At 37.9% G+C, this 12,831-nt stretch overlaps 1 protein-coding gene across 3 annotated transcripts in view; it reads right to left on the reverse strand.

Moving 5' to 3' along the window:
• Positions 1 to 12,831, reverse strand: part of THEMIS (thymocyte selection associated) — a 190,898-nt gene that overhangs the window by 101,501 nt on the left and 76,566 nt on the right. For all 3 annotated transcript variants that reach the window (XM_061130151.1, XM_061130152.1, XM_061130153.1), the window contains exon 4: positions 7,424 to 8,472. In XM_061130151.1, the coding sequence (XP_060986134.1) occupies positions 7,424 to 8,472 (1,049 nt within the window). The remainder of the gene's footprint in view (positions 1 to 7,423; positions 8,473 to 12,831) is intronic.

Here is a 12,831-nt window from a genome sequence, read left to right on the forward strand (position 1 = left end):
TATTTACAGGCTAAAGCCATTTATAAGCAGGGAACTCAAAAACCATCATGTACCAATCTGTATGTTATCTGGCCCTAATAAAAGCTCAAATATCTGCTAACATACACTAAAACTGTATCTCACAGTTAAAATTTGTCTTTTTAAAGGAAGGTCGTAGATTCCCTTTATTTTCCTTGTTATTCAGATTTAAATCCCCAATTTCTTAAGTATGTCTATATTTCACATCCCTTGCTTTTGGTCTTTGAAAATGGCTGACACTGTTTCTCTATTCACAGTGAAATAGACTTAAAGCTTCTAGGTTAGAACAAGAGGACACACTAAGGCATCCGTCTTCAGAAGTGCAGAGTTGGTTACAAATCCAGTCTTCATGTCTTTACACCACATCAAGTTAACAAAAACAAAAACAAATCACATCCTTTGTGACTAAATCCTATGGATGACAAACGAGTGGATGTCTCTGAAGATCTAGATTTAGCCTAGGAGTGTGGGTTTCTTTAACACTTTTCAGCCACTCTGTCACACCAGATCAGAAATGAGTCTCTGCACCCAGCAGCAGCTGTTGAAATGTTCTCTCTCTGCACCTCCCAGAAACGATTGCTTTCCTTCTGCCTTTTTCAGCTCTCACTCTAATTCTGGTTCAGGGTTTGTTTTCTGCTCAGTTCATAGTACCTTGCCATAACTGCCTCCCCTGCTCTTTGCCTTAATGTCTCCTATGGGTGTTCTTGTCCGACAGAAATCTAGACATTCCGGCAGCAAAGTGGACACTTGGGCATTAAATGGCCAAACAGAGTTAGTGAAATGCAAGATTTCTGGTCCCAGATGCAGTCTCCAAAGGAGTGGAATATCTCATCTTTCAACCAAAGGTTTGTTTTTCTATCTGGTTATAGGCTTTTTCATCAGAATACAGAAGTTACATTTCTCCTATGTGGCACTCAGAAGTCATAGCCATATATATTCAGGACAGGCAAAAACCCCAGTGAGGATACGCTCTTTCAAACTATCTGAAACTACTTCTGACAGAGAAACTAACCATCAGAGGAGAGTTTACTCCACAGCACTCTTATTTAGAAAAGTATTTTAGGCCCAGCTTAATTTATTTAATTGCTTTATAACATTTAATCACTTTATAACATTGTTTTCATCTGACTAAGTATCAGAATGCACAAATCTTAAAGATACTATTTTTTTTCATTTATTTTTATTAGTTGGAGGCTAATTACTTTACAATATTGTAGTGGTTTTCGTCATACATTGACTTGAATCAGCCATGGATTTACATACATTCCCCATCCCGATCCGCCCTCCCACCTTCCTCTCCACCCGATCCCTCTGGGTCTTCCCAGTGCACCAGGCCCGAGCACTTGTCTCATGCATCCCACCTGGGCTGGTGATCTGTTTCTCCCTAGATAATACACATGTTTCGATGCTGTTCTCTTGAAACATCCCACCCTCGCCTTCTCCCACAGAGTCCAAAAGTCTGTTCTGTACATCTGTGTCTCTTTTTCTGTTTTGCATATAGGGTTATCATTACCATCTTTCTAAATTCCATACATATGTATTAGTATACTGTATTGGTCTTTATCTTTCTGGCTTACTTCACTCTGTATAATGGACTCCAGTTTCATCCATCTCATTAGAACTGATTCAAATGAATTCTTTTTAATGGCTGAGTAATATTCCATTGTGTATATGCACCACAGCTTCCTTATCCATTCGTCTGCTGATGGGCATCTAGGTTGCTTCCGTGTCCTGGCTATTATAAACAGTGCTGCGATGAACATTGGGGTGCACGTGTCTCTTTCAGATCTGGTTTCCTCAGTGTGTATGCCCAGGAGTGGGATTGCTGGGTCATATGGCAGTTCTATTTCCAGTTTTTTAAGGAATCTTCACACTGTTCTCCACAGTGGCTGTACTAGTTTGCATTCCCACCAACAGTGTAAGAGGATTCCCTTTTCTCCACACCCTCTCCAGCATTTATTGCTTGTAGAATTTTGGATAGCAGCCATCCTGACTGGCGTGTAATGGTACCTCATTGTGGTTTTGATTTGCATTTCTCTAATAATGAGTGATGTTGAGGATCTTTTCATGTGTTTTTTAGCCATAAAGATACTATTTTTAACTGGTATAAACCCAAGAGGAAATTTGAAAGGTTGCTTGGTGCATTCTCATCCCCCCGCCTTTTTTTAAGACTCCAAACCTTATTCTTCCAAACACTGAACTATCACATTTAAAAAACAACAACAGAATCTTCCAGTGTAAGACTTCATGGGCCTGGAGATGTGCTGTCATCTCTACTGAAATCCATCCCCCAACTCATCTGCCCAGCTTACACCCAAACCACAATTCTCAAATCTCTACTATAACTGAGTGCTTTCTTAGTTAGGTATTAGAGAACAGTTGACAATCTCACCTTGGGAAACAATTCTATAATATTCTAGCTCCTATAACCTATCCTCAGAGTGTCTTAATTTCTGAACTTCTTAGGTGAAATGTAGAGTTCATAACTGATAATGATACTTATCACAAGTGAATCTGACTAACACTGTGTATATTTAATTTCTTACTATTAGACAGTCTATACAACTATTCTATTATTAACAGTTCAAGAAATGATCTTGTAAAGCTAAGGAACAAGGGAAGGCAAAAGTAAACTATACAATGAAGGATCTGATATTCTTCCTTACATATGTAATATGGTATTTTAATGAGTCAAGTCAGTTTGAATAGTTAAACTCCAAATAACCCTTACAAATTATTATCTGAATTTAAGGCACTATTCCACATACAATCCAAAATCTTTGAGGCTTGCTTTCAATGGCTGCTTTCTGCCTACAAATATTTTTTTAAAATCTTATCCAGTCCCTTCAAAAGCATATATAGAAAAGCTTTAATGTAGATATCAGAAGAAATATGAAAGAAATATATGAAAGGATGACATTGTGATAATAAGAAATGGTTGTTGCAAGATTTTTCAAGTACATTATGAAGAAACTGACAGAGTTTCTGTTTAAATTCCAAAAATAATATACTGAGTAAAGTCCTATCTTCATGGTGAGAAAAAAGGTTGAAAATGAGGTTGTCAGTAGATCTGAACACAGGTAAATTAGAGCATACTCTGGCATTTTAAACTGATTTCAGAGAAAATATAGCTCTTTATTGACCACACCAGAAATGATGAAACTAATCATGAAGAATTATAGACTCTCAATTGACTGATAAACTTTCCATCAAGCAGGTATCTCTTGATAACACCACTGACCTAGGATTTCCTAGCTTCTGCCGAAACCTTTTCAGGGCCAAGAAATAAGTTCCAACATTTTACACCAAAAATGTCCTTCCTTTCAGTCTCAACCAATGTCGCAATGGAAAATAAGAATGCACTCTTTACTACAAAATAGCTCTTTCAATTATAAAATAACTAACATCATCTAGCACTAAGTCATTCAAGTTTAGACTATCACTCATTTTCCTCAGTCATTCACAGAATAAAATGACTCATGGAACTTTTAACATCTTAACAAATAACTCTTAACATCTTAACAAAGTTCAGTTAATCAACATTGTTTAGAAGTGTGACTCAGAACTAGACAAAGAGTCGATGTGGGGTCTGAAAATTGAATAAACAGGAATTATTAATTTGATCTGGAATCCTACATGTATGATTTTAATCAAAGATAGCACTTGTTTTAGTTTAGCAGCTGGTGATAAAAGAAAATATATGTACTGATCTCTGCCCCTGATTCCTGGCACAGAGCTCCTGAAGCCCTTGTAAATTCCTAGGTGAAAAGATACTAGGAACATCTTCTTTTCTAATATTTGGTCTTTGACCCCAGCTCCTGACACAGGGTTTCTAAATCCCCTGGAATTTTCCGTGTGATAGTGAGAGAGTTAATTCTTAGGTAGGTTGATAAAGAGTCCGGGGCCCTCAAGGAGTAAGGAGTCTGAGATCCTTGAGGAGGAGAAAGGGGTACAGGGCTTGCTCTCAAGGAGGAGAAAAGGACAAACTTTTTTTTCCTACATTGGTTTGTCTTAGTCACATAAGACATTATTTTCTTTAAGCCCAGAGCTAATGATTACACAACAAAACTCATCTTGCTCAAGGGTGTGTTTTTCCTTAAGTTCTGTGCTAATGGGCTTCCCTTGTGGCTCAGCTGGTAAAGAGTCTGCCTGCAATGCAGGAGACCTGGGTTGATCCCTGGGTTGGGAAGATCCCCTGGAGAAGTGGGTGGCTACACACTGCAGTATCCTGGCCTGGAGAATTTCATGATGTGGGAAAGAGTTGGATAGGACTGAGTGACTTTCACTTCACTTCTAATGATTATATAGTAACAATGTATATTGTTTCTCTTCCTTAACAAGAACCTTCTGACTAATCTGGTTATCTTGTAGGAGTGGGTCTGGTAAGACCTTTCTATTGTTAGTTCTAATCTTGTTAATTTAAGATGTATCTTGTGGGAATGGGCCTAAAAGTATGTAAGCCCTTGATAAGACTAGCAGAGGGGCACTCTCTGTTCCCCTTCTGATGTCTGTCATAAGCATTCTCTGTCCTTTTTCACTGTAATAAACTTCTGCCACACAAGAGCCTGAATGATCAGGCATGGTCCCTGATCCCAAAGCTATATCTTCTTCTTTGGAGGTCACGAATTTCACATCCTTCACCATAAGCTACCAATAGGGGTGCCTTTTGTTCTAATAAGGTGACTCTGGGTAGATTCTCAGATGTTCTTGGATGGGGGCTGGTCACCAGAAACACCAAGCCATGATTAGAAGCTTGGAATTTTCAGGCCTAACCCCCATTCTCTAGAGGAGAGGGACTGGAAGAGGAGTTAGTAATTGTTCATGTTTACAAGAGGAAACTTCCATAAAATTCCCAAAAGTACAGAGTTCAGAGAACTTTCAGTTTAGTGGACACATCCACACGCCAGAAGGATAGTACTGTACACCCCAGAAATTCCTGACCCTCCCAGACCTTTATCTGACTGTTCATCAGTATTCTGTATCATATCCTTTAAAAACATAGGAGGAAGACTAGAAGGTTTTCTAAGCAGTAACCTAGACCCAGCATTATTGCTTTGTGTTCCTTTCCTAATGAAGCACATCAATCATTTTCATGTGACATTCTTTCAAAGGGCATTTAAACTTTTTTTTAATTTATTTATTTTCTACGAATGCTTTCTTAGTAGTTTAGGGATTTTTGGTCTTCTCCCTTCTACTAGTAATAGGCACCTACTCTATCTCTAGACCTTCACATACTACTCCCATATTTCTATTATTTGAGACAACTAGTTGTCATTCCCTTCCCCACCAATCCTGGCTGTAGTTGGGACAACCAATGAGTTGATTGAAACAGGAGATGGGCATGTGATCCCCAAACTCCTTCTTCTTTTAAAAATTGGAGCCAAACAAAGAAATTTTTTACATTCTTCTCTTGTGATGAAACCACGAGATGTGGGAACTATCACAAGTCATGTCCAATGTTTGATGAAAACGAAGGCTCACTCTGGCCATGTTCTACATCCTGTCTCTAATCAGCCCTGGATCCTAGTGTCCCCTTAGGTTCTCCAAAGGTACAGGAACTCATACTTTCATTAAAAGGAAAAAGGAAGGGAAAAACCACTTTGCCAGCAAAACAACACAGTTTAAGGGCGCAGTCCCACAGGACTGCTGCCCACTTCAGATGCCAGTTGCAAGTAGTAGGTCCCCAGGTTATTGACAGCTTCTGTCTGACGGTTACAAATCAGAGGTCCCCAGAATCCCATCCTTGGGTTCCATTAACTTGCTAGAGTGGCTCACAGAACTCAGGGAAACCCCTATTTACATTAACTAGTTTAGAAACTTTTTGGAGGCTCTAGGGAAGAAAGCTTTCTTGTCATTCTAGCTTCTAGAGACCATCCACATTCCTTGCCTCAATGATTCCTGCCTCCACCTCTCTAATGTTCTTCTGTAGTCACATCTCTCTCTGACCCTGACCTCAAGTGAGAAAGATATTTTAAGGACTCTTGTGATTAACTTGGACACACCTGAATGATCCAGGATAATCTCATCTCAAAGTCCTTAATTTCAAGTACATGTGCCAAGTCTCCTTTGCTTTCCAATGTCATGTATTCAACAGCTCTGGAGGCTTAGACATAGACATAGGCATAGGCAGAGAGGGTGGTGGTAGGGGGACAGGACTTTCTTCTGCTTCCCACTAAAAATGAGAACAACATTCCATCTCTCACATCATTTGATTCAGTAATAAAAATATATTAAACAGGAGAAGCCAGACACTCTCCATGTTTAGCAGCCTGTTAATCAACATTATTTGGAAACAGTTTAATTTCAAAATGACTCTTTCAAAATTGATTTTCTGGAAAGGAAATTTCTGCTGGTTTTATCTTTTCCTGAAGATGAGTTTGAAGATCTTTATTGGATTTCCCCAGCAAACAATCAGAATGCAGTCTTTGAAATGTAGAAGCAAAAGTATTTCCATACCCACATCCTTGAAGCCTTAGGCTGCTATCATTCCTGAGTATAGAGAGTAAACACAGCATCTCTCTTTGTTTTACTAATTGCTTTGTTTCCCCAAGCTGCCAGCTCAACATCTGCCAGGCCAGAAAGCACTCTCTCCACACACCAGCACTCTCTCCACACACATCTCCACTGCCGGCAAGATGAAGGACCTGAGCTCCCTGGGGTAGGGATAAGTGATTTCCAGGCACTCAGCAGGTGGTTTCCAAGAGGCAAAAACTTTCAGAGAAAACGAAGCTGAAACCCCTCCCCTCCCAAAATCTTTAGAGCAGTTATGGAGTTGTTGATTCTGTAATGATCTCATACTGTCTGCAATTTTATTGATTTTGTTTTTCAAAAGAACTGTTAAAGATGACAGTTCTCAGACAGGCAGAATGTGGGCAGATGCCCATATTCTCACACAGTTCTGCCAAGATACTTTTGCATCTTTCTGCACATAAAACAAAATGAAGACACGTGTCATAGACGCCTGCTACTGGTACCCCACCCCCAGAAGAAGGGGGTTTATTGTGTGCTCATTTCCTGGATGTAGTATTAAAACAACTCCACCTAGAAAAAAATGAACAGCTCTTCCAAAATAAAAGAGATTTGCTTCTGAGGCACTTTATAAACCATTCCTAATTAACAAAACCCATTGAAACAGCAATTTGGGTCATCATAATCAAGTGCCATCCCCACAATTTCTAATTCTTAAACTTCTTGTCACATCTACTGGTGAAGCATCAAAATACCAAATGCTGTTAACAGCTTATGCTCTGTTGACATTCAGTCATCTACTGTGCATCAGAAAGGCTCGTTTCAAATATGGCATGAAAGGAAGAGAAGTAAGCAAAAACCAGATTCAGAAAAGGTTTGAAATAAACTGCCTCCAGGAAAATGCCCAAGAGGAAAAACTGCAAAATCATAGCCTTACCTTGGGAGACTTGGGCAGATTCACTGTCTTTTTTTTGGCTAAGCTCAGCGGAGTTAACTCTATTTTCTCCCCTGAGGGATGCTTCGGAGGGCGAGGTGGGGGGTGCAAGAAAGAGCCTTCATATCTCCGTATCATGTAATACTGTTCTTCAGTGATCTCTTCGACCAGAGTACTGACTAGAAGTGATCCTGGATCCCCAGAAAAATTATTAACTACCTGAACGGTCATATTCACGCGGCCAACAGGAATTTCCCAGCACTTCTTGGGGTTGGCAAAGTCACTTATGAGTAGATAAGAGTTAGTGATAGATTCCTCCAACTGTAGTCCTGGTGTAGCAGCCAAAATGTCTTTTTCAATGAAAAGATCTCTCACAGACACCTTCACATTGAAGGGTAGGCGGAACTGTGCACAAAGCTCGGAAATCTGGTACTGTTTCTTATCATGGATCACCTCTACAAAACCTCCGTCCATGTACAAGGGCAGCAGTGCTGCCTCATGGGAATTTTTGAGGATTTTTTCACACGCCAGAACATCCATCACTTTTTTAATTCCTTCACAGAGGACTTCAGTTGTCTGTGAGTGATGCACTAGAAACTCATCCCCGACAGATACAGATGACAGCTCCTCAAAGGGGGAATGAAAGGCTTTGGTGGCCACCACATGCAGAGGTTCCTTTTCACTCTTTGCTATCTCAAGGTCATAGGCGGTTGGGAACTCTCGAGGTCGCCGCTTGAATCTGCCTTTATAGCTAGTGGGGATCAAGAAGTGTCTTTTAGGAGAATTGCTTCTAATTTCTGAAGCCAAGATCTTTGATGCCTGGCACTTTTTGTGGATCACAATGGTTTTCCCAGGCTGTAAAATGTTTATGGGTAGCTGGTTTCCTTGGGGCACTTCTATGACTTCAGCTACTATGGGGAACTCTTTATTGGTCATTTCATAAAGATCTTGTGTAGATAACACCTGAAGAAACCAGTTGGCATCATAGTTGTCGGTAATGTCTTTGACTTCAACATCTAAACTGGGGAGGATACGGACTATATCCTTTCGGACTGAAAAAGAAAAGACATTTTTTGCATCAAAATGTTGCTCTGGAGTAGTATTAAAATCGCTCCAGGAAACCCAAGGAGGAGGGGAAATGTGCATACATGTGGCTGATTCACTTAACTGTACAGCAGAAACTATCAACCTTGTAAAGCAACTATGCTCTAATTAAATAAATATCCTAGGGAAACAGCACCCCCTCCAGGACTCCTGCCTGGAAAATCCCATGGACGGAGGAGCCTGGCAGACTTCAGTCCATGTGGTCACAAAGAGTCAGACACGACTGAGTGACTTCACTTCAAAGAAAGTTAAAAAAAACTCAGTCCAGGTAGCACAAATAAATGTATTAGAAAATCTCAGATGCTTATGATATAACATTGCTTATGCATGACTTTCCCTTTTTTATGTTTAAAAATGAAATAGACTGTAAATAAAACCAACATCCATAAATCTGCCTAGTTTTAGAAATGGACATTAACTAGTATCTTGGAGCCCTACAAATGTCACCAAAATCATATCCTCCTCACTTTAACCTAAGAGTAGTCATTCCTCTGATTTTGGCGTTAACTATTCCAATTCTTTTTTGTAGTTTTATCATACATAACATACATGAATGTATGTACATATGTTTAAACGTATGAGTGTCTTTTCAGATAATTTATTATATCATTTTAGGTCATGTTTTTGCCGTCCAGATAGTGTATGTAAAATAATCTTAGAGGAAAGTTTGGGTATTTTACGTAAGATTCTTCCTGCATAGGCCTCAAGACATACAATCTTTATACAAAATTCTATGCTATCAGGTATAACTGTTTTGCAAAATCATGGGATATAAAGTATTCAAGATTAATTAATATGTGGAAATGGATACCGAAATGCAGTCTTTTTCCAGTGTGAAAACTATTCCTCTCTTTGCTGGTGCTGCCTTAACACCTAGACAGAAAAGAAGTAGTACAGAATGTTACAGTCAAAAGACCACTCAGGAATTCTAGGTTTGCTGGCAGAGTGCTTAATGGTGCATTCTCTGCCAATGTGTCACCGGGAATAATGAATCTCTTTTATTTTTTCCAAGAGCCCACTGTCTCAGAAGTCTTTCTTTGAGACTACAGAGACACTTAAAATATTGTCCTGAAATCATCTGCTCTCCATATGCTGTCCCACACAGTATCATTACAGATGGTCTTGCATCAAAAAATAAAGTTTTACATTAATATTAAAAGGATTTTATAATAGTTTGTATTTTCTTGAAAATTTCTTAACACTTAATGTTTTGTAGCCTTTTTATAATCTACCATTGTTTTCCAGTATATCTAGCCACCCTTCTGTCAATATTCTTTCTTTCCTATATGCTTTTGTAAATGAATAATTTGGAATATTTGGAAGACAGAATTTTTCTCTTATAAAACATTACCTATATTAATATGTTTTATATTACTGTTTATGCATCATTTGAAAACTCTAATTTGTGTCATATTACTTATACATGCTGCATAAGAGAGTTCCTAAAAACACACAGCATGATACTGTATTATTTTATTTTCTTGAACATAAAAAATAAAAAAAAAAATCAATGGTTGTCTATAGGTTGAAGGTCAGTAAAAACCTCAAAGATTTTCCATGAAAAAAGAAGAGGGGAATTTAAAAAAAAAAAAAAAAGCTTTATCAGTTCATTTTATAAAATTTGGTAAACTCAAACTTTTGAAATTGTTGCCACAGGTTTTTCTGAAACCCAACGTAATTTTAGAAACTTTAAAATCACACTTATTTCAGTTGAAATGAACAGTGTTTAAGAATTATAGAGCTAGGACTAGATGGGTTCATAGACTCAAGTCATTTCTCAAGTTGAGGGCACAGCTTGACATGGGTAGAATAGATGTCATTAAGGAGTTTCTGAGGATTCCTAATTGAACATAAAGACCATAATACAAGCTAGATCACAATCTGCATTTGGGCACAATGAGTCCAGTGGGGAAAGAACTGTCTTAATACTTTAGGATGATTTTATTGCCAGAGAAAGCCTATGGACCAGGATACCTAACTTCTGTTCAGTTTTATGTATCTAACTCCTGACCTATATTCAATGCTTCTGTACCAAATCCACTGAAGATATGCTAGTTTATCTGATCCTACTTGTAATACCAGTAGTATTTGAATAGTAGATTTGACTCTGCTATATAATTTTCTCACTTATTTCCTTTTTTTTTCCCCACTTTTTTTTTCACTTATTTCCTCCTTATCATTCTTCTCAACTTTTTTTCTGGTTTCTTCTCCTCCACACACCACCTACTCCCCCTGCACCTCACCCCCCTGCCACACACACACATACCTTTTAATGTTTCTTGGTTCTGCTTCTTTCTTTGTCTACACTCACACCCACTTGATCTTACACAGTCTCACATCTGTCTTTAAGTCTCATCTGTATGCTGATGATTCTTCAATGTGTATCTCTAGCCAAATAATTCTCCTGCACTCCAAATATCTACTTAAGATCTCCACTTGGATGTCCAAAAGATGTCTCAAAATTAACACGTTTACAGTGAAATTCTGATCTTCCCAACCCAAACCTAATCTATCTGTTGCTCATTCTTCTAAGAAAAATCCCCTCATGCTTTAGGCAGGGTGAGGAGAAAAGTAACCATTTTGAAATACATCCAGATCACTCACTTCTCCTTTAAAAAGGCCTGAGCTAAGAAAATCTACTTTGCTACAGCCTAGCCAACTTGGGTTGTACAGAGTCTAACTGATGTGGGAAGGGAATTACCAACCTCCAGTCCCTGATGACCATTCTATCTCACTAAAGAGATGTGAGGAAAAAAGCTGAGAAGCAAGATCAGTAAAAGACTGAGACTTAATTATAGGATTATAGAATGCTTCAGCTCCCCTACACTTCACCAACTATATCAAGGAGAATAATATGTGATAGCAGGAGATTACAATGGAAAGAATGGCATTTATGATCCTATTTAAGTAGGGGTCTCTAGAGAAAGACAACGGGGAAATAATAAACTAGAACACTACGTAGAATGTTAGTTTCTGACACCTACAGGTACAGCAACCAATGAACACAGCTTAATTCCTATTTTAAAAGCTCACACTAAGGACCTATTACCTCAATTTCTTTTATTCTATACATCATGCCTAGCTTTCAACAAGAAATTACAAGGTATGTTAAAAGGCAAACAACAGTCTGCAGATACAAAGCAAGCATCAATACTAGACTCAGATATGGAAGAGATTTTGGGATTATCAGATTGGCAATTTAAATATGATTAATATACTAAGGGCTCTAATGGAAGAAAATGCAAGAGAAGATGGCTAATATAAGCAAAGAGATGGAAACTGTTTGAAATAACCACAAAGAAATGCTAGAAATTAAAAACATAGGAAAAGAATTAAAGAATAACTTTGATGTGTTCATTAATAAACTATATATGGCTAAGAAAAGAATCAGTGAGTCTGAAGATTTGTCCATAGAAACTTTCCAAACTGAAAAGAAAAAGAATGAAAAAAACAACTGAGAATTTTGAAGACCAATAGGACAATTCCAAAGGTGTAATACACACATTAGAGGAATGCTAGAAGGAAAAAAGGAGAGAAAAGAAAAGATGCAATCATGATGTTATAATGGCTGAGAATTTTCCAAAATTAATGAAGTTAGCAAACAAAAAAATTTGTTTTTTTGACACCTAAACATATTATATTCAGACTACAGAAAATCAAAGAAAAGAGAAAACTTAAAGAAGCCAGAAGGGGAAAAAAAACACAAACAAACCATTTTACCTTTGGATGAAAGAAGCTAAGAACTACATTGGACTTCTCTTCAGAAACCATGAAAGCAGAAAGATAGTAAACAGCATATTAAATACTGAAAGAGGAAAAAAATACCAGCCTAGAATTTTGTAGGTGGAAAAATTACCCTTCAAAAGTCAGGGGTGGAAGAAGATGCCGTCTCAAAATATCTCTTTGGTTTAAGGATTAGTTTGAGCTAAATGTACTTCAAAAGTAGCAGATTCAAGAACATACTAATCTCCCCTTTCTTCCTAAAAACAGGAGATAAAGACTCCATGTTAAAGATGTCCTCCATACCAGAAGAAAGGAAACATTTTAACAGGGAGTCAAAGCCAAGATAATTCCAGACAAACAGAACTTGTCAAAAGAATTGTATCTTAAAAAAAAAAAAGAATTGTATCTTCCTTTAGCCTCTCCTCATAGTTTACTTTTCCACAAAAGTCTGTTATTCAACCCAATTTAAAAGCTGCAGGTTTCAACATTTCTTTGGGTCTTCATTTTCTTATTAGGGCTCCCACGTCAAACTTATGCAAATTTGTATGTTTTTCTCCTGTTAATCTAAGATCAGTTTAATTCTC

Source organism: Dama dama, chromosome 26 (assembly GCF_033118175.1).
Source record: "Dama dama isolate Ldn47 chromosome 26, ASM3311817v1, whole genome shotgun sequence".
In the NCBI taxonomy this organism is placed as follows: Eukaryota; Metazoa; Chordata; class Mammalia; order Artiodactyla; family Cervidae; genus Dama; species Dama dama.